At 35.6% G+C, this 22082-nt stretch overlaps 2 protein-coding genes across 2 annotated transcripts; both read right to left on the bottom strand.

Annotated features, from left to right (window-relative positions):
* Nucleotides 1–887: 887 nt before the first annotated feature.
* On the bottom strand, nt 888–13961 carry LOC136807568 (glutamate carboxypeptidase 2-like). Its single transcript, XM_067064153.1, has 5 exons — nt 13838–13961; nt 12381–12625; nt 11229–11404; nt 1623–1715; nt 888–1062 (listed from the first exon to the last, which is right to left on the bottom strand). The coding sequence occupies exons 1-5, from the start codon at nt 13959–13961 to the stop codon at nt 888–890; spliced, it is 813 nt and encodes a 270-aa protein (XP_066920254.1).
* Nucleotides 13962–14199: 238 nt separating this feature from the next.
* On the bottom strand, nt 14200–20689 carry LOC136807566 (N-acetylated-alpha-linked acidic dipeptidase 2-like). The gene is made up of 8 exons (XM_067064150.1): nt 20677–20689; nt 20263–20378; nt 18331–18456; nt 17886–18081; nt 17585–17681; nt 16381–16476; nt 15223–15308; nt 14200–14324 (listed from the first exon to the last, which is right to left on the bottom strand). The coding sequence occupies exons 1-8, from the start codon at nt 20687–20689 to the stop codon at nt 14200–14202; spliced, it is 855 nt and encodes a 284-aa protein (XP_066920251.1).
* Nucleotides 20690–22082: the final 1393 nt, after the last annotated feature.

Below are 22082 nucleotides of genomic sequence, written 5' to 3'. Positions count from 1 at the left end.
TACTGTTTATCTGAGCAAATCGTTTGTAAAATGAGACCAACTATTTAATGATATAGATCGAAGTTGAACAGCTGTAATACAAAATTCGAAATGATTAAAATGGCCGATGTTGTTCTTTGAAATTACTTTAAGGTAGAAAGATAATGACCTATAATCACGCTCCTACATATTTTTTACTTTTTTTTTTAAATAAAAAAACAGAGTGAAAATGTCCCTGTTGCCATAAAATATTGAAAATAATAGAAACTACAGCCCTGTCAATGTATCTTTTCTATTTCAAAAAAAAATAAAATAGAACGGAGTTCAATTCTGATTGCAAAAATAAAATCTCTAATTAAAATCAAATCTAATCGTTTCTTACATATACAGCAATAATGTTTTACGTGCATAAAATTCTGGAAAAATTTGACGGTGCTTCTCCAAATAAAATTCCGAATTAAAAGAAAAGAAAAAAATATATACACAGTTTAATTCATGTATTCGAACTCCAACCTCCGACGAAAGGTTGTAGACTTTTGCGAAATTAGCAGAAAATTAGCGATAACACAGTAAACTTTTCCCTTTAACCCCGCGCGTTTGCTTTTGAAAGTGGTTTGTTTACATCTGGTAGCAATAGCTGACCTTATTTACATCAACTTTGAAGAAAAGAGCTTATTTCTAAAAGTCTCCGGACCTTTCGTCCAGCATTGTCTTATAACTCGAAAACTCTTGAATACAATTCAAAAAAATCTTCGTTCCCGTCCGACTTAATCAAACTTCGATAATTCAAAAACTCATGCTTGGGAAATTGAATTTACATGAGTTGGTTCGTTCCCAAATCTCTGGCAAAATAAAAGAATTTCTACTGAAATCTTTCAAACGCCAATATCTCTGTGTAAAATAATGATTTAAAGATCTGATATCAGACTTTCACCAACACCTCTGATGAGGGAGGTTGTAATGGACATTTGAATCTTGAATTTCTTGAAATTATCTTTGGTTAGCTCTGGTAAAAGATTAGAGAGCGCCGGAAGCGGGCATGCTTTGTTTTTGTTATATGCTGATGACGTCATCAAGTAGTGTCTAAAACAATGAAGATATATGATATTGAGTAAACGGAAATATAATTGATAAAGTTAAAACACTGTTGAAAATTTGTTATAATTGACAACATCTAGTTCCAAATGAAATGAAGGAGAAAAGAACTCTAATATATTTAAATCTATGTTCAGCAAAAGCTTTGGAACTCTTACAGAAATGTAGATATACTAAAAAGTAGTAGATTGATCGAAACGCCTTGCACTTGAGCCCCTAGTCTGCGAGTCCAATGGTTCAAAACATGTAAAATTGTTGCAAATGTGAAATGATGATGAGATAAACTAAAGAGCTCCAATACTTTTAATCAGACTTGTAATTCTCATTGAAAAGTAAATACTAAAAAGTAGTATATATTAATACCAACCCCCCTGGATATCCGTGGCTAAAATTTCGAACCATACCTAGATATCCTTTGTCTTCAGATTCTTACCCCTTTGGATATCCTAGGATATTGAAAATTTCGGACCCCCCTGGATATGATATCCTCAACAGGGAGGATCATATAGACTTTTTCTGGAAAACCCCAAGGGAAGAAGGATGCTTACTTGAGTTGAGGTCGTCCAGGAACACCGGTTGGATAAGTGAAGCCTTTCTCTAGTTGAGATAACTTGTCGTTCACCATTCGCAAGAAAATTGGTCTAAAATGGTAAATAATTACAATTATCTCAACGGTGTCCCAAAAATTAAGTTGCCATGATTTTACTGTGGGTTCCCTTGATACTCTAATTCTTTCCCCGGTGAAAAATCAGCATAGAAAATCGTTCCCACTGAAAAAGCTCGTTCTCATTCAAAAGCAAGTCCCCCTATGTATAGATTGACTTAGAATGTGTTATTGACTCTTTGCGTCTTTATTTATTCCCACCGAAATATCCCCACTGGGAAGTAATCTCTGACATAAAATTGTCATATCAACAGGGGCTGATCATGGGACTTCTTCTCTTAGTAACCAATCTACGACCAGCAGGAGTATATAAACACCTTGAATTGACAAAGATCAAATTGTCTTGTGTACCAAGTTTATCTTGGCACATCTGCTCGCTGAGCTTTACTAAGCTCTAATATTGTCTGAAGATAGACTATCACATTTTTTAAAAGGACTCTTCTCTATTACATTAACCCGCTAATTGATTACTACATTGATCACGGGTCGGAAAATATGAGCGAACAATAAAGAATAAGGAGGCGAAAGTAAACTAAAAACATGCTTTACTCGTTCTCTTTTCTTCGTCTTTTTTAACTTTATCTCGGATGAAGTCAGTAAATTTGGTGACAGCTCTTGAAAAGCTGGAGATTCCATCGTCCAAGGGTTGGAACACTAAAATGGTGAAATGAGTGACTTATCCCGGATGAACAGCAGGTTTGGAATGTCATTGATTGTCATGAAGTGTCTCCAAATGTTTACGCAGCAAATCACCCCGCAAATCACTTAGTCTAGGACCCAAACTACTTTTTACTAAATTCTCTTTAAAAGTTGTTGATTCATCGAGGCAAGAATACTTCACAATCATAAGAGGTAGTCTGGATCCATACTACTTAATTTTACAAAGATCATATTACATAAGGGAAAAATAGTATGCATGGTAACTTTGAGCAATTTGAATTTACGACCGAAATGACCAGTTACAATATTGAACCAATTAAAACGCTTGATACAGGGCATAATTTATGCATTGCCATTTCTTCAAGATCTTGAAGAAAAGTCAATCAATGAGACCCGTCTACTTCCGAATCGAGTTTGAAGAAAACGGCGGCTTCAATCTACAAATTATAGGATGATAAACATGAATTTTAACCTTTTAAGATTATATCTGGTACATGATTTTACCGACTGTTTTCTTTTAACGCCCCCTCATAGATGATAAAAATTAAGTTTCTAGAACAATATCAGGACTTAAAAGCCACGTATTGAGGTTGTGAACCTGTCAAGTTGTGACTGAACACAAGTTTTCCGTAGTAAAGTCTCTTAAACGACCTTGGAGAACCACGGACTTGTGAATTTAAATGGACGTTCAACGTCTTTTGTTAAATGTTTGTTTCTTTCAACCATCCGTATTGGTATTAAGTATGGGTCATAAAAAGAAACAATGAAATTAAACGAGATGTCACTTGGGATTAATTTGTTCAGAACTGCAAAATTAACGTCAAAAATCTCAACTGTTCTATATTTTATAGATGATTGCAATACTCCATGAGGTTATTAACTGAGACAATTTTTCCGACATTAAGTAGAAAATCCGACTGAAAAGTTTGAAAGTTTAACCTCAAAGCGCAGATCATTTTCTGAGAGTGCAGAATTCTAACGTTCATTACTTTATAATGCAATCTTTAAACTTCAACAAGTATATTTTTGCCCCGCAGGGGCTTTTGTTGCTTCACGAAGCGGAGATGCTCGCCAGAAAAATCTTGTTGATGTGTTTCCCGATCTTGAACTTTGGACTTTAATGTATCTCGTTCCAACGTTTTTTTGTATATTTTTTTATTCTTTTACATTATGCAATAAGACGTTTTTTAAACCCTATGGTAATTACAGCTTTAATTACATTGGATAATTATTATTCATACTGCGCAAATTTCATATTCTCAAAGGTAAAGACTATACAATTTGTTGCTTGACTTTGTTGTTACTTGATTCTTTTGAATGTTATCTAATAAAGGACGATATCAAATAAAATATATAGTTTAATGCCATGGATGCATTGCTTTTCTTTTCCTTGAAAAATCATTGATGTTTCTATACAGTTATTTCTCGTTTGTTTCATGAATCTGATAAGTATTATTAGTCAAAGACTGCAGAGGGGCACTTTTAAGCGTCAGTTATTTCTAGTTTTAAACAACAAAAAATTCATTGGCCCAGCGCTTAGCGTACGGGCCTTTCATTAGCACCGTGCCGTGTCTGTTTGCTTGTAACCCATCTTACTAGCCGAAGTCGTGTTTTGAATTTACAGGCTTCTTACAGGCTAAATATACTACGCATGCGTGTACGTATTTTGCGACTTTATCACTTTAAAAAAAAATGAAGTCAGGCAGAAACATTTTGAAAATTGGTGGATTTTATACTTTAATCGGATTAATTTTCGCGAGATTAAATTTTGCGGTTTCGCGACTTTTGCCCTTTTCGCGAAATTAAAACTCGCGAAAACGCGTGGGTTCGTCGATTCGCGAAATTAAATCCACGCGAAATTTTTGAAACTACCATTTTTGCAAAAAAAGTTGTCAAAACCATGTAATTTTGGTAAAATATGTCCATTTTTTGGGTCATTCGCGAAATTAAATCCACGCGAAATTTCTGAAACTCTTGACTCGCGAAATTAAATCCAAAAAATTTCGCGACTTTTTTGGCTCGCGAAACTTAATCTCGCGAAATTTAATCCGAATAAAGTAGTTGTCAGTTGTTTTGCTTATTTATCCTGCTTATAAATACAAAGTTGAAACTATTTTGTGGATCATTCAATATTGGCAATTGGCTGCTATCATTTAGTAAAACCTTATGATTTATTTTCAGTCTTTTTGTCTTTGTTGTTTTTATGTATATACAGTGCAGTATCACATTTTTATACAACGACTTTAAAAATAGTTTTTCAGCTATAAGTAATAAGGTTCTTCTTGAAAGCTGAAAGCATGGCTACCACTCCAATGCCAGCTTTTATACTTTTTACTTTACATACTTCAGACTATTCTTCAAGACATTTTGACACCTGGCTACGGTAACAATTATGATTTTTTTCAATGAAATGTTTTTGCTTTTTGTTTTGAAGCAAATAATTTCTTTCATGGGTTGGTTTGGTCGGTTAGCTAGGTATTTTCCCCCCTATGGACACCAAAGTGATTTACGGTGGGAATACAATATAAACACGTTTTATATGTCCCAGATGTTGTCAATCGAACGAAAATTTCAATCAAACGAAAATTTCAATCGAACACAATCGAAAGATTGCGATTCGATTGCCGAACGCAATTGAATATCAATTGAATCTGAAATTCTTGGTAAAATTCGATTGATTCGATTGATATTCGATTGCGTTCGATTAAATGTTTGGTTCGGTTTACGACGTTCAATTGAATTCGATTGACATTGGATCGAGTTTTGGTTTAGCTACTTGTCTTTCAGCCTGCACCTTCCACACCACCTCCACCTTTTCTGCCTTATGCATGTCCGCTCTACGCTGTGTACAACGGAAAGATAAAAATAACCCGGAATTTGAAAACAAGCGTGACGAAGGAATGAACAACCACAACAATTGCCTTGTAAAATCTTTGACGGTCGATTAGCTTGGCTGTTTGAACGTTCTCGTTTACATCTCTACGTTGTTGTTCCCCGATTTATTGCGCTTAACGTAACCTCACTATTGATGTCTAATGAGCCTATCAAATTTGACCGAATCAACCCGAATTAATCGAATGTTGAACGAGGAGTCAATCAAGGTAGTTGAATCAATCGAATGCAAGAGCCAATCTAACGTGATCGAATCAATCGAATTCAGGCAGTAATCGAACACAATCGAATCAATTAAGAAAATCGTGGTAATATCGTCAGATTGTCTAATCCTGACCATCCCTTTCTAATCATGACCTACTTCTAATTTACAGAAAATATTCTCTTTAATTTAAAAACTTAATTAAATAGTACAAAGAAGAACTAATCTACTGGTCCAATATAAAATACCATCTTAATTTGGAAAAATTGTTTCTTTTAGAGGTAGGTCAGGATTAGACAACCTGACGGTATTCAATTGGTATTCAATTGCGTTCGACAATCGAATTTCAATCATTCAATTGCGTTCAATTGATTCGGCGTTTGATTGACATTGTCAGGGTATGTGCGTCGGCATGGTCCTGTGAAGATGGGTCCTACTACAGTGTTTTTTTCTAACCCTTTAATCCCACCGTACACCAAACAAAAAATTATATATTTACCTTAATTTTGCGGTTGAGGTCATTAAAGAATTTGTGGGAACTTAATTTTGCGGGTGAGCATTAGAATATAATTTTTTGCTGGAAAATGAATGTGTTTAAAAATTGTGCGGCATTTAATTTTGCGGTTGACACCCAAAAAACCGCAAAATTAAATTCCGCGAAAATTTCTTCCCTTAAGGTAATCAGATTTGATTAAGTTCGATTAGCACATTAGGTTCAATTTTAAGTTCTTTAATTTAAATCGCACTGTAAAATCTCAAATACAGCAATAGTTTATATATAATTTATTGAACTCCAATATTGCAAAAAAATGTGAGAATTTGATTACCAAACTTTAATCGACCAACAAAGTTCAATTAAGTTCAACAACGTTCAACTAAAAAAAACGTTTGATTAGTTTGATTAATACTCTGGGGAGGATAAGGATGCAGATGAATACTGGATTCTTCCAACATTTTTCTCGTGCACCTAAAATTAATTGCCCCGCAGGGGCTTTTGTTGCTTCACGTAGCGGAGCTGCTCGCCAGAAAAAAGTTCATGTTTTCTTCCGATCGAAAAAAAGGACGCAAAATATAGCGCATTTGTTGCTTCTTTTTTTTAATCTTTGCAAATTCGTAGCATCAATGGACAGTCTCACGAAGATTTGATAAAGGATAATTTGATTACGTTATGTTTTAAGTATGTGTACCCACTGTTTGGCTAAAAGACATGCATCCAAGGGAGGAAAATGGCAAGATGGATGGTAGACAAAAGACAATGTGGTCAATGTATCAGTATTATAGTATTTGTTGCTGTATTTTTTTAGGTTTTTCAAAGTTAAAATGGAGGGTAGTGTTTTAAAATAAGTCTGTGTACTGTCATTATGCACCAATAAAACATATGTGCATTTGATTCTAAGATATTACAGTGAGAATGATTATTTGCTTTGTTTTGATTATTGCTATTATTGAATGAAGGAAAGGTGAAACTTTGATCGGATTGTGATGCTTCAAGATCTTCCAAAATTGTAACACACAGGTATATTTTTAGTGATTTGATGATGTCTACTGTTTTTAAAGGTTCTTATTTAGGAGTCGGATTTAGTTTCATTGATTACATACGTTAAACCAGGCCAGGCTTTATTTTAATCGAACTAAGGCAGCCATCGAAAAATAGTTATAGTTTTTCAGTTGTTAAACTTTGTCGACCTCAATACACCTTTCCTGTAACTTTTTAAACGCGTGTGTTTACCTCCAGTTTATTTTTCACACAACGGTGGAGCACACGTGTTTTCCGGCAAAATCTGAATTATGGGAAAGGTGTATCGAACTTTGTCGGCCGATTAAATTTCAATTGTACGACGGTTCATCGAACATTTAAAAAAAATCATAAAATTGTGAGAATTCGATTAAGTTTGATTTAGTACATTTAGATTAAATTGGATTAGTACGTGCAATTAGTACAAGGAGAGTTCGACACTAAATAATTGGACCAAAATATTTAAAGTTCGATTATCATTACCAAACTTTAATTGGTTGACAAAGTTCGATTAACCCTATTGACTCCACTTAGCAAAACACAGCGCACGCAGCGGCTTGAAAACAAGCCGGTAAATCTTTTCCGGCAAACCGTTTTCTTTGAGACCGCTTGACTTTTATTTTTTATCTATTTAGAAGCGGGTTCCAGAGAAAAAATAAGTATCGGTCCACCATAACCGCTTATTTCTATATTTTGTCGCGGGCAATCGGAGAGGCAGATTTTTACTAATTTTTTGCTTTTCGACTTTTGCTTACATTTTAGCCTACTTTTGCTTTTTCTTGCACAAAAACACGTGCTAAATCACATGAACTATCTTTAGAAGCTGTAGAGGGAAGTAGAGAACCCCAATTGAGACTTTTTGGTGAAGAAAACGGTTATCGCAGGCGGTCTATATTTCAAAAATCTTTTGCTGGCTATTTCAGAGTTGTGAAGCTGTAAAAAGTAAATTTTTGCATTTTTTGGCTGATTTTACATTCCATTTTGTCAGTAATGAACTTGTTTAACCATTTGGGAGTAAAAAAAACAATTTTGGAATAATCGACAAAGGAATTCTGTCTAATAAGACAGTCTGGGTTAAAATATTATAATGATTGTATTATCAATATTATATAGCTAATTGATGACCAATTGATTTTCAGGATTTTTATGACTCTTGATTACAATAATAGATTATATACCTTTTGAAATAATTGTGTTTGTATCACCACAAATAAGGTGAATTTTGAGTTAGAAAGGATAGTTTTAATGCATATTTTCAGGATTTTAAATGGAAATATCTCCGTCATGGCAGTCATATCAACTTCATAAAGAATAGCTTTGAAGGAGAAATTTTAACAGTCTTTATAAATTTGGTGTCTTCTATACTTAATATATTACTTATAGTTAGCTTAATATATTACTTATTATTAGCTTATACTTAATATAATATATATACTAAATATATTCGAAGAGGTAGACCAGCGAAGTCACTTCTCGTCCAAGTAACTGAGAATGAAAATACCTCAATAGACCAATTGTGTAATATATCTTTAGGCAAGAAACTTGGGAGACCGACATAGAGCCTTTTCCTCCACAGGATCTGGCTCCATGTCCAATCCTTTTCTAGGAATAGATTTCGATTGTAGAATTTATATATATATATATACAGGCTAAAATGATAAAAACCATGAAAAACTAATCATCTTAATAGTCAGGTTGGGATAATTATTTTTTTAGGGTGGATAATTTATTACATATGCTACTTTTTAGTTTAGCTTTAAAATTTTTTACTTCTTACTCAAGTAAGTAATGATTGTTCTCACTTTAGCCTGTATGATTGAGTACCAGAGTATGAAAGAGGCTTTATAAATAAGGACTTCATTTGAAATTCCTCCTTCATGGAGTGAGTATGTGGCAAATAAAATGAAATGCTATTTTTCATGAAGTTGATCTGATTGCATGGAATCTTTGTTTTCAATAAAATGTGGAGGTTTTTCTCAGGAGCATGGGAGACATCAAGGTCACTCCTCTGGGCTGAATGTGCTCTGTACGTGGGGCATTCATAGCGACAGCTAATTGCTAGTTTATTTTTGCACCAAAAAACCGTTCCTACGTGCAGTAAAAACTGCCATTTTTGAACTACTGCATCATTCTCCGGCTGTCACGTATAAATTAATTAAATTTTTGAACCAGACTAATCGTCCAATGCTTTGGCACATTCCTAACTGTTTGTGTGGCTGGTGTAAATAGGGTTTTTCTCTTGGGGAATTTGAAAAAGTTTTGGCATGATCAATTGTGTGATTTATTTGAAGTTTGAATGTGTGAAATCAGCAAGTAAGCAGTAGAATTTGAACCTACAGTCAGGTTAACTTCATAAAAAATAGCATTCAATTTTAATTCCCACAACCTCACTTCATGAAGTAATAATTTCAAATGAGGCCCTTATTCATAAAGCCTCTTTTATACTGGCACTCAACCATAAATGCTATAATGAGGAAAATAATTAAAAAGTTAATTATATATTTCATTCATGCACCTACCTGGTTCGGGATAATTATTTTTTTAGGATGGATAATTTACTTTTGCAACTTTTTAAACTAGGTTTAAAAATCCTTATAAGAGGCTTTATAAAAGGGACTTCATTTTGAAATTCCTCCTTCTATTCATGGATTGAGGGTGAGGATGTGGAAAAAAATAATTTAAATGCTATTTTTTATGCAGTTGATTTGACTGGCCTATCAATGATTAATATAATACATACATATATACATAACAGTGAGGGGTTTTACCTTAAATCTTTGGTATACAACGGTATGGCTAAAGTATGTAAAAATTGGTAAGGGTAGAGTCAAATTTTTTTCTATTTTTAGGACTGTATTTCCTTTTAGTCAGGGTCTAAAAATCAAGCAAATTAAATTTGCTAAAAACTCGTCAGAAATTGTCTGATTTGATCCATTTGATACTCTTGGTAAATGACGCATTGTTTGGGATACTTGTTTTTTATTTATTATAGTTTTCAAGTCCATAAACACGAAAAGCTAAATTCTAGCAAACGCTGTGAAGTCACTGTTTCTTTGCTCTCTGAGGTTACCTGCTGGGCCTTCACGCCGTTACGGCTTCTTGTTTCAGGCTAGGAAGACGATTTGAAAATGTTGATAAAGTGCATTTTTTTGTTTTTCAACTGCTATTATGTCGGATTTTGAAGTCCAAAAAGTATTTTGAAGATTTTTAAGATAATTTCGTTCCTCAGCAGTACTTTTTTGGGCTTTTTTGGCATTCAAAACCCATGAATCTATAATTTGACGGAATTTGGACGGGTATTTTGTAACTATGTCGTATTTATTTTTATTTTTTTGCGGCAATGCGGATGGTTTCTAAGAAACAATTATCTGATATTCCGATGGCGTATTGGCGGCCGCCCACGCTAAAGCTCTAAAGGAGCGGACCAATATCCCATCGGAGAGGGATGGTAGTCGTCCTTTTGATTTGCCGACATGCTTAATCGGGCTATCTCATTGGTTAGCCCTCAAAACGAGGGCTGGCGTTCAGACCTCCTACGGGCAAAAATCCTTATCAGCGTTCTGGCAAAATGCCGTAATTCAAATCTTCCAGATGTTGAAAATTTTCCTGACCTTTAGAGCAGAGCGTGTCAGAAAAAAATTTCTACATCGGGTGCCAGATAAAAGAAACAATAGATGTTGAATGTCCATTTATTTCTATGTCGATTGGAGAACGAATAATCGAGACAACAATGTGTCTCTTTTGTCTAAGAGCGAGAGTTTTAGAGGCGTAATTTAAAATTGGATGATGAATTATACGTCTTAATTATTTTGCACAAACTTTGCACGGCATTTGAGATATAAGCCAAACTCGTCCCCAGGCCTATCATTTTATGCAAATAAAACAATGGAAAATCAGGCTCTAGGTACGACATTTGGATATGAGCTTAATTGAAGATTGGCTCCAATTCCCCAGATGAATACTTTTTCTTTTTGAAAAAACGCTTCTTAATTTAGACATACACATACTTAGATTTGTTAAGATTCTGATGTTTGATTTGAGAATTTGGACAGATTTTGTGCTTGCAACATTGTGAATCTTTTCACAATTCTTATATGCCGTACGGCTAGCTGTTTTGAAAAACATACTTACGATTTGATATTGTTTGCTCGTCTAAGTTATGTTCTTTCTTCACGATTTCTTTCAGTTTTCGCATTCCTTGAGAAAGAGTGTTCACATACCTCATCATGGTGAAAGGGATTATGGGATAGTCAGCCAACCGTAACAAGTATAATAGTCCAACTTTGGCAGCCGTCATATGGATTTTATATTCACTGTCAACGAACGTTTCCATCCAGTAGATGGTGTCGTGAAGCGAATGGTATTGTGGGTAATAGGAGGTGTTATAGGTTTTGTCCTGGGGAAGAGTTGATAAATTACATGTTATAAATTAATTTTATCCCGAGATGCTTCAGTGGAAAGGTGGTAATCGCAAATACAAACATCTCTTTATCGGATATACGCAAGTGTTCCACCAATGTAATATATTCACCAAGAAGATTTCTTGACTCCACCGGTCCCACTTAATCTTTAGACCCCAAAAGACGCACCGCCAAAGTAATATAATTACATGATATTTCTTGATTCCCCTGTGCCCGCCCAACCTTTAAAACGCCCAAAAGACGTATTTATGCGTCCTGAAAAGATAGTAGTTTACCGGGCTTCAGTCTTTTGACATTAAATCTCTAGACCACCTCTTTAAAGTCATATAAATTAAGCGTTTGCTTGCAGAAACCCCGTCTAAAGGCCGGTCTCCACTTAGCGAGAGCAGCGCGCACTTGTCCTGTTTCTCTGTTCTGATTGGTCTCGGAGAGACAACATTACATAAGAAACTGACGTAATGTTATCTCCGAGACCAATCAAAACAGAGGAATATAAAAAGTGATCGCTGCGCGCGCTAAGTGGAGACCGGCCTTAACAGTACCAAAACCTATTGTCTGTCTCGTATGCTTTTAAACTGGGAACATTTTTGAAAAGTAACCGAGACTTTCAACCAAAAATAATGTAATTCTTTAGATGATGAGAAAAACAATAATATGTTTTAAATTCCACTGAGTCAGCAACAATTGTCCGTTTTATTAACTGATCCAAACTTCCTTGACTTTTTGTCTGAGGCTTCTCTTTGCTAAATGCCCTAAGAGCATTCTTTCAGAAGCAATTCAGACTATAAAAATTTCAGCCAAAAATATGCCCACTGCAGGCACGGAGTGTTTTATACGTCCTAGCAACGCTTTTTCAACGGCAGAACGTTGTTTGTTTTACAACAAAATAATTAGGAAAGCTAAAAACGTGTACGAACTTTAGCATTCATTGCAGCATGTAGCGACACTTACCAGATCTGATTGACTGTAAATCATATCAATAGAGGGAATCCCCATGAATTTATTGAACGGGAAATAATCACTTCCTGAACCCAACGGATAGATGTAATGATTGTCTTTATCTTCTTTATCCACATATTCAATCTTGCATCGATCGAACACCGTTTCATCGCGGTAAGGATCCCGAACACTTTTATGCACCCCGAACATGAGATCGTGTAAGAGTGGACTTGCTGAAGTTCGAAGCGAGTTGTTGCCTAAAATTTAAATCTTAAAGTATTAGTGCATCGTATTTACTTTTCTTGTAAGTATGAAAAGGAAAAGGTACGGGATAATTTTAGCCTTGCTTTGACAAATTATTATTAAATTTTTGTTTTAAAATCGTTTTTTTGTACGAAGACTTCGGGATTCTTCTCCCCCCTCCCGACATGATGTTCTAATTTCATGACAATTAGTATATTCCTCTTGACAACCTTCGCCTTTTTTGGTTAAAGTTAACCCTAACATATCAGAATAGATGAGGTTGTTAAGTATTGAGAAAATACTAAATCCAAACCACGTTTATCAAAATAAGTTAACATGTTTTTAATTTAGCCAACATATATCAACAATTCTAAAACACCCCTGTCTCAACGACCGTAAGGAATGTTTTTTTAAAACAGCATGAACTTTTTCCATGTAAACATCGCTATTTTTGGGCTTAAACGAAGCGTATCTATGTTTGAGTGAAGGCTCTGCCCCGGCAGATGGTACAAAATGCATAAAACTCGAGAAATTAAGGATAAACCTTAAAAATCAGCCATTTTGATGACGTCATAAACAGAAAAAACGAAATAACTTTATGTATAAACATGCTAGAGGTCTCAAATTTCGAGCACATATGATATCTAAATACTTCAATCTATTAAACTTGAAAATATTATTTTTTTTGCAGCTGTCAGCATTTTTTAGACGAAATTGCCTTTTTTGCAATTTTTGCTGACGTCATAATTTTTTGAAATAAATTTTTTGATTTTTCAGTTCTCTTTATTGTTACCGACTTTGGTATAAATTTGGAAAAAAGATTATTTCGCTACATAAAGATATTCAAGTTTTTCTACCTATGACGTCATCAAAATGGCGGATTTTTTAAGGTTTTTCCTTAATTTTTCGAGTTTTATGCATTTTGTACCATCTGCCTGGACAGAGCCTTCACTCATACATAGATACGCTTCGTTTAAGCCCAAAAATAGCGATGTTTATATATGGAAAAAGTTCATGCTGTTTTAAAAAAACGTAAAAAACCTTCCTTACGGTCGTTGAGGTGTCTGTGACCCACTGAAATCCGCCCAACTGGTCACCCCAGTGAAAAGAAATCGCTCAATAAAAGCCCGTTTTTCGACCCAGTAGAGAAAATGGTCACGAACACCAGTAGAAAATCGGATATTCTCTCTAATCTCAATGGTGAAACAAAGAATTACAAAGAGTACCTGCTACAGCCGAATCAATATTGATATATGCCACCGCTTTGTCGTGAAGCTGATTGTAAAATTCTTCCACGAATTCAATGGATCCGATTTTCCCCGATTCTTCTGCGTCCCAACCGCAAAGCATGATGGATCTCCGTGGTCGCCAACCTGTGGAAAAAATTGATTCTCATGGAGAAAAAAAATCCAAGAAATATAGACTGCGGTATTAGCCAATGATGACAATATAGGCTCAACCGTCAAGGATTATTTAATGAGTATTATTGTGTATACATCAATATTCAAATGTTTCAGAGGATAGCAAATTCGACGAACAAATCTTTCGGACAAAAACTTTCAGTCAATTTCGTATAAATCGTTTTAGACTAACCTGTTTTGTGTTTGACACCCAGGACACGTGCGATTTCCATCATGACTGTCGTTCCACTGGTTGCATCTACCGCACCATTTACCCATGAATCAATATGGTTACCCAACATTACGTAACGGTCTGAAAAGAGCAGAAAGAGCTAGGAAATATACAAATATCTTCAACCTTTTAGCCTACGTAGTTTTTTTTTAATGAAAACATTTTCACAATTTTTCAATTTTTCAAACTTCAAATGACGATAAAGGCACGAGAGATTTGGTATCGTTAAAAAAGGTCTTTTCAAACTCTTTCTATGCCTTATAATTAGGTGGTCTAGAATTTTTTCTTTTATTAGAACATGTGAATATCGAGCCTGCGATTTGGTTGAAATTTTTTCAAAAAACTATGAAGGACTCGCAATTTGAGCATGGGAATTGGGGAATTCCTAATGAAATCTTAGACCAAGAGAAGCTATATTTAGGCATATATTTGAGGGTGGGAGGGATAGGGTAGGAAATTTGAGAAAACGGGGAACAAAAATAAGAACATCTGAGCCGCAACCAAAATTAGGATGTTCTAATAAAAAAAACCGTGTATGTAGGTCGAATTCCCGATGGTGTCCGCTAATTAGAGTTGTAGTCAAATGACTGGAGTGAAGTCCGGTAAAACTACCTTTTGAGGACGTATATATGTGTGTTTTGGAGTTAACGGCTATTAAGAATCTCCAGGGTTAATATTAGAAAGTGCTGTTGATTAGGATTGAAGAAAATAAGTAAAAGTTTCAAACTATCGAGAGAATAGATGACTGTGTTCGTTTACATCTTACTCCAGGCTCTGTTTGCAACTCTGAAAGCTAATTTCAATTCTCAAAGGCATTTACCATTCTTTCATCTTTTCATATTTTCAATGACTTTTAAAACTCATTAAAATAGGTGTATCCTATGCCTTAACTGCCCAAATCACTTCTTGATTTAATGAGTATTTCACGTTTTTAATAAGCGATTCTTTTAATAACGATAAACGTCAAGGCGAAATATACCTGGTTCCACTTCTCCTTTCATGAATCCACAAACGTTTCGAATGCCAGTGATCTTGTTCTCGTTGTTGACTACCAAGTCTACTTTGCTAAAAATGGAATGACAACTTGATAATCTTAGTCATTCATTGACCCCCTTCTGTGAACGTCAATAATGGTTAATTCACATTCAGAAAAATATGCTGCCGCGCTAGAACTTTCCCTTTTACATTGTTCATTGTATTTCCATTTATATAATCTCTGTGAGCGACTGAGATCCGTCCATTTGGCGAATGAACAATACAAAGATACCATTTGACCAAACCCTCGAATATGACTTTTACCCGATTAAGCATATGTTTGCCACTGGTGAAAAGAGGCCAAAAGAACAGTGACGTAGATACGAAATAAATGTTAGGGGGACCATATGTTAAGTATCTATGTTAAGGCCCCCCGGGGGGGGGTACTAGGATTGATGGGTGTCGGGTATGTGCGTGCCAGACCTCTGGACCCTTACCCTTAGAGAGACTGAATTTTGGTGAAAAGGTGACCCTTAGAGAGACTCAGTGTAGAAAAACCCAACCCTTAGAGAGACTTTTTCACAAAAAATTTCTATAATGGGCCAAAGAAATTCGATTTTTAAAAGAATTTCTCCAATTTTCGAAAAATTTCTCTAATTTTTGAAAAATTTTCTCACTTTTTTGAAAAATATTCTCACTTTTTTGACTTTTCACTTTTCTTTGACCCGATTTTGTGAAAAAACCGACCCTTAGAGAGACTGATTTTGACTTTTGTTGTTTTGGTAACCCTTAGAGAGACTTTGGGAGGGTGAAAAACCCTACCCTTAAGGCACGCACATACCCAGCACCCATTTTTTCCTAAGTACCCCCCCCCCCGTTAAGGCCACGTGATTGGGCTTTTCAAAAAAAGAACGTACCCCCCTGTTGATGATATATGATATCCAGGGCGGTCCGAAATCTTCAATATCCTAGAATATCCAGGGGGTATGAATCTGAAGACTAAGGATATCCAGGGGTGGGTGTTTAAAATTTTCAATATCTTCGGATATCCAGGGGTAAGAATTTGAGGACCAAGGACATCCAGGGGGTTGGTCTTAAGAAAAATCGATATCCTCTACTTCAATGGGGGTACAGACTTTTTCTGGAAAATCCCAATACTTACAAGGCGGTGTTGTTCAAAGGACCATATCGATAAGTGACATTCAACGTTCCTTTCCATCCGTCATTATCATCTAGAACTTCATCACCTCCAAGGTAACTGATCAAAAATAAGAAATAAAGAATGGTAAATGGATGATTTATGTTTAATATTCTATCAAATAAAGTGGATACTGACTTTCTGTAAATTCTAGGTTTTGGCACACTTGGATACACAATTTATTCGTAGGGTCAATCCCCGTTAAAAACGACGGTATGTGCGGTCAAAAATTAGACCTTCAAATTAGGACCCTTACAGTGCAGTGCACAACTTGCCAAAAACCCGGGGGGGGGGCACTCGATCTGAAAACGACCATACGTTTGACAGAAAATTTGGCTTCCAAAATCGGACCCTTAGAGTGCAGAAAAAACTAAGAAATTTTACACCCTTAGAGTGCAGAAATCGACAAAAATTACACCCTTACAGTGTATCATTCTCTTCAGACCTTTTTTTGATCTAGACATGTACAAAAGACAAGCTCGAAGTTTTCACAATATTTTAGTCTAGTTTTATAAGGCAAAGGTGATTATTAAACACTGTTGTTTTTCTTTGTGCCTTCCTTTAGGAGGAGTCCATACATATGAGAATTTTCTAAGAATACGGTCTTTTACTACCCTTACAACAGTTCAGTGCTAGTCAAAACATACCCTTAAAACGCACTCATCAACTTTTCCAAAACTGACCCTTACGTGCCGCACGTCTGGTAGGTCATTTACCTTAAGTGTCCTCCCCCCCCGGGCCGTGCATTTTTTGACCATTTTTCTTAAATTTCCCCCTTTTAGGACCGCACATATCGTAGATCGGACCACCAGGGGTCAATCTGGAGTTATTAAGTTCTTTGGATTCTTAAAAAAATATGCTTTTTGAGCACACAAAACAAAAGAAAGTGTCGTTATTTTTTTTTAAAGAATACGCACATTATACATATGGCATTCGATGGTATTCGAAATAAACCAATCTTGAAAAAGACCTTTTAAAAACTCCAGACATATCCCATTTAGAAAATAGATCTTCAGGAATAGTTTTTCTGTTTAGCGTAAAAATACACACTCTAGCACAATGATTGTTGGGTTAACCTAGATTAACCTACCATCCTTTCTGTCTGAAGAAAATGGAAAATAATGAACTGCCTGAGAAGCTTTTCATTTGCTCCACAATTCTCTCTCACCTGAGTAATATTTCAGCATCAGATGCAGCGATTGGTTGTGAAGGAATCTTGGAGATGCCTTTCACTTCCGAAACATCATGTGGACGATATGCCCAATCTAATGAAGAAATGCTACAAATTCTAAAAGATGAAGTTGAGGTGTTGAATGTGAGTCAGGGCCGTCGAAACGGAAAGGCTGAATGAATTTAACCGGGCCTGTGAGCATAAAAAGCTGTTAATGACTCAAGCAAAAAAATGACTCTCAAATATCCGTAAAATAACTACTTTCATTTCAATAAAATGCTTATTGAATTCGCCCAACCTTTGGCAGGATAACCACCAGTCATGGGGTCGCCTTCAGGAACACCATTGACACGACTCATGATTGATCCTCTTTGCACACCATCATCGGATAACCAGCGACCATGTGGAAACTTCTCACTCAATACTGGTGCATATTGTTTGGGATCACCGTAGATAAGAATTCCTGCTGCCCCGTATCTTTCAGCCATTAAGACCTAAGGGGATATACAGGGACAGCTTGGATGAAACCAAAATACAATGCATTGTCAGTTGTAAAAATATTTGATATTCTTCTAGTAACATTTCGCTCACCGCAAATAACTTTTTAAAAAATACTCGAACTTTCTAGAACTCGAGCAGCGAATATTTAGGGTCATATACATCTTTCTAGAATTTTTAGAAACGTTTGATGAATGAGGTGATGATATTGTGTAAATATCATCAGATTATAAGTAAAATCGAACCTTTCCAGCACGGCCACCCATACCATACTTTGTCAACACAATGCGATCGGTGACATTTATGCCCAACGAAATCAATTTCTGAAAATCTTTTTCTCGCCCAAAGTTTGCATATACCAAGTCTTTACGCTGCAATTGAAAGTTGGAGATAAAAGCGTGGATAAAGTGGCTTTGATGTTTGAAGAAATACATAAACAAAATCTTCGACTGTAGTAAAAATATTTCTAATGAACAGAAAACGCAACATTTGCAGTAATTTTCTCTTGAAAGAAATATCAGGTCGCATCAATGCTTTCACATGCGTCATAAAGAAGCTTAATAAGAATTTGTTAACCTTTTCAGCCCGGCAGACGTGTATACACGTCGAGCATACGTTCCGGCAGACGTGTATACACGTTTTTTTACATAGTGATCTTCTAAGCTATTTTTCTCCCATTGGCTTCTTTGCTAGCCGTAGAAGTAAAGAGAAACGGAAAGTAGAGGTTCTAAGCTTTCTTTTGATATATGTTGATGTAATGTTTTGATCACGTGGTGAGGCAGCAGATTTCGGAGAAAAGGTTGAGAAAAACACTGAATCAAGATGGCGACCAAGAAATGGCTTTTTCAAACTTACTGCTAAAGTTCTTGGATTATTTGACTGGTTTAGGCCACTTTTCTTCATGGATACATTGTTTTTATAATGGCAAAGAATCCAGTAAGTATATCTCATATTTTTTGTTTTGTTTTTAGCATAAAAATTCCATTTATTTGTCATTTTGACCACTTATCTCGACAAACCATCGGGGTCGACCCAAATTTACAGTATTTTTCAATTTTTCTTCAGGTTGGAGCATGGAAAGTGGAAAAATTCAATGTAAAAGTGTTTTCTACACCTCATATATTTCAGAGAAGCACCAATAAATTTGAAAACCCTGGAGTTATGTTGAATTGCATTGCTTCTTCCACTCCACCAGCGACGGTCGATCGGTCCCGAAATTCTTGCCTCGTAACTACGTCCTGTACACCTTTTATGGATCAAAATGATGGCAGGAACCACATAACAGCCACATGGAATTGTTATGATGACATGTAGCATTACTTTGGGCAAAAGAGACCAGATTTGATATCAATGAGTCTGCCTCAAAAGGCTTACGGTTTTTGGAAACTTTGCAACTGTCGCCGACTATGTCCTCTAGTTTCACGATAACCGATACCCTTCAAAAGCTTCAGGAGCGAAGAATACTGACTGAAAGTGTTGCTAGGATAGTTGGGGAATACTTTTACATCATTTTTACTGCTGTAGTTGCTTCTGGAAACACATTATCATCCAAATACTTCAATATTGTATATATTGGATTTTTTAGCCTAAAATCGTGATTTTTGGCAAAAGTGACCGATATTTGGGCAGCTGTTGTGACACATATAGATTTTTCTGGATGCTGATTTTTGGTATATTACCTCAAAATGATGTATAGATTAATAAACAGCCAAAGAGAGATTTTTTAATTAACTTCCCCCCACTTTTTTTTGCTCTAGAAGTGAAAAATGCAAAAAAAGTGACATTGCCGCAAAACGTGAAAAAAAACTTTGGTTTACGTGATGCTACCATTTTTGTTGGAATATTTTATTTGGATTGGTACTTAGTCTAAAAGTTGTAGAATTTAATTAGCTTTTCAGGGATACCTTACTTTTTTTCTAAAGATTCCTAGTTCTTGAGTTATGATAAAATAACCGAACATGTCTATTTTCTGAAAAAAATGTTGCGCGCTGACAGCGTGAAAATTTAAAAAGTTGCGCGCTGGAAAGGTTAAGTATTATACATTAACAACAATCAAACATCCATGGAATAAAACAGACAATGGTGTCAATCGAACAGAGAACAAATCGCTTGCCGAATCGATTGGCCTTTCTTAAGCGATTCCTCCGAGAAAATATTACTATGATCTAACAGCTCACCCTTGCAGCACCGTTCATGGAATAAGCGTGAAAAGGTGTAAGTGACGTCACATCACCTTCACCCAGTTCTTTGTATATAATCTCCATGTCACGTGATCTGAACTCTTGTTTGGAACCTGTAAAAGCGGTATATAGTAGTTCATAATTTCCAGCAGACACAATAAAGACGTCTTCTTAACGTTGTTTTAACGTCTTTACGTGCTAACGTTGAAAAGACGTTGGAATAACTTTGAATGAAAATAGCGGACGATCTCAAAAGTTAAACATGGAAAATAAGTGATAGTGGCTCCTCTAGGGCTACTAAATAAAACCTCACAACTTTACCATACCCTAAAATGCCACTTTTGGTCAAAATTTAAAAAGAAACACTGACCTAAATAAAATGTTTCCTTTATCCTTTTCAGATAAACCGACACATCAATTGCATTATTGTAGAAAACCTTCCCTGTTAACCCTATTCGGCCTAGGGGGGGGGGCTCTTTCTGTTCGGACGTCAAACTATTGGTAATAGCTCCTGAAATAATAGAGCTTTTGCCTTGAAATTTTCTGTAAATTCCTAACTTTTATTTAGCTTCAAAATAAAAAAAAATTTGACACCTAAAAATTTTCACACCTTGAGTATGATGACATTTCTGACAGTAAGGTGTCACAAAAATTGACACTTTTCCAATACAAATTTATTTTTAATGTCTAATATATCGTTTAAACCGTAATTTATTGAATATTTAGGATAAAACAAGCATTTTAAACTCAGACAACTTTTTTCTAAAGCTTTTGTTAGAATACAATAGCTATTTATAAGAACAAAGGAAATTTTCGGTTTTTGCTCACCTTGGGCATGATGAGCGACGTCATCAAAAAATTTTTTTGTCAAAAGTTACCTTACGTGACAAAGATCTTGTGTGCCAAATTTCCCCCAAAAAGACCAACTAGATCAAAAGTTAAGGGGTGGTACAGGAAAAGCCCCCCCCTAGTTCTGAACCGCCCCTAAAAGCCTAGGTTGAATAGGGAAGGATATATTATCTTCGAAAGTTAAATTTCGGATTTCCGGTTGAAAGAAAGATACCATTCTCGATTTCCAGACTAACTTGACCCTTTGACCAACCAGCAATTTTTGCGTTACCCTCCTTTGATTTCTCCACCAATTCAACTTTACCCCCTCTCGTATAAGGGCAGGCTCGTATACAGAGATAGGATATAACTAATGGAGGATAGTGATTTACTTGTACTATTACCTTATATGGAAACTAATTGCTCTCCTTGAATAAGCCTCTACCTTCTGTATCCCACCCCGAAGGGCTAAAACTTTAGGTGGGGTCGCCATAACCTTACCATTTTTTACGTAGACATAATTAGGATCATCTCTCTTGGAATAAGCCAATACAGTTGTATAGTTGTGAAAAGTCGCTTTGAATCCATAACGTTAGAACCGGTTGAAAATTTCTTGCGTGTTTTCGAACGCTCTCACTGGGCGAAATCACATCTTTCGAATTTTGAAAGATGTTGAGAAGTTCATCTTTCGACAACTTTCAACAAACTTCGAAAGATGGTCTTTCAATTTGGATGAAAGTAGTTGAAAGATGCTCTTTCAGCGTCTTTCCACGGTTCGAAAGTTGATCTTCTCTAACTTTCGAAAATTTGGAAAGATGGAATTTCCATTTATTGGAAAGTCGTTGAAAGATGATCTTTCATCAACTTTCCATCGTTCGAAAGTTGATCTTCTCTAACTTTCGAAAATTTGGAAAGATGGAATTTCCATTTTTTGAAAAGTCGTTGAAAGGTCATCTTTCATTAACTTTCCAAAATTTCGAAAGATGGAA

Source organism: Clytia hemisphaerica, unplaced genomic scaffold (genome assembly GCF_902728285.1).
Source record: "Clytia hemisphaerica strain Z4C2 unplaced genomic scaffold, Clytia hemisphaerica genome assembly, whole genome shotgun sequence".
NCBI classification, from domain to species: Eukaryota; Metazoa; Cnidaria; class Hydrozoa; order Leptothecata; family Clytiidae; genus Clytia; species Clytia hemisphaerica.
Note: the sequence above shows the minus strand (reverse complement) of the source record. Positions and strands in the feature narration are given on the sequence as shown.

Excerpts from the sequence above, each read along its gene's own strand:
- LOC136807568 (XM_067064153.1), bottom strand. The coding sequence starts at position 13,961 with ATGCTTTGCGGTTGGGACGCAGAAGAATCGGGGAAAATCGGATCCATT. Across the intron at positions 11,405-12,380 it reads TTTACAGTCAATCAGATCTG|GACAAAACCTATAACACCTC; the intron begins GTAAGTGTCGCT and ends ACTCTTCCCCAG. Across the intron at positions 1,063-1,622 it reads CCTGGACGACCTCAACTCAA|ACACTACTTGATGACGTCAT; the intron begins GTAAGCATCCTT and ends TCATTGTTTTAG.
- LOC136807566 (XM_067064150.1), bottom strand. Across the intron at positions 18,457-20,262 it reads CCATGAACGGTGCTGCAAGG|CGTAAAGACTTGGTATATGC; the intron begins GTGAGCTGTTAG and ends TTTCAATTGCAG. Across the intron at positions 16,477-17,584 it reads GATGCTGAAATATTACTCAG|TTACCTTGGAGGTGATGAAG; the intron begins GTGAGAGAGAAT and ends ATTTTTGATCAG.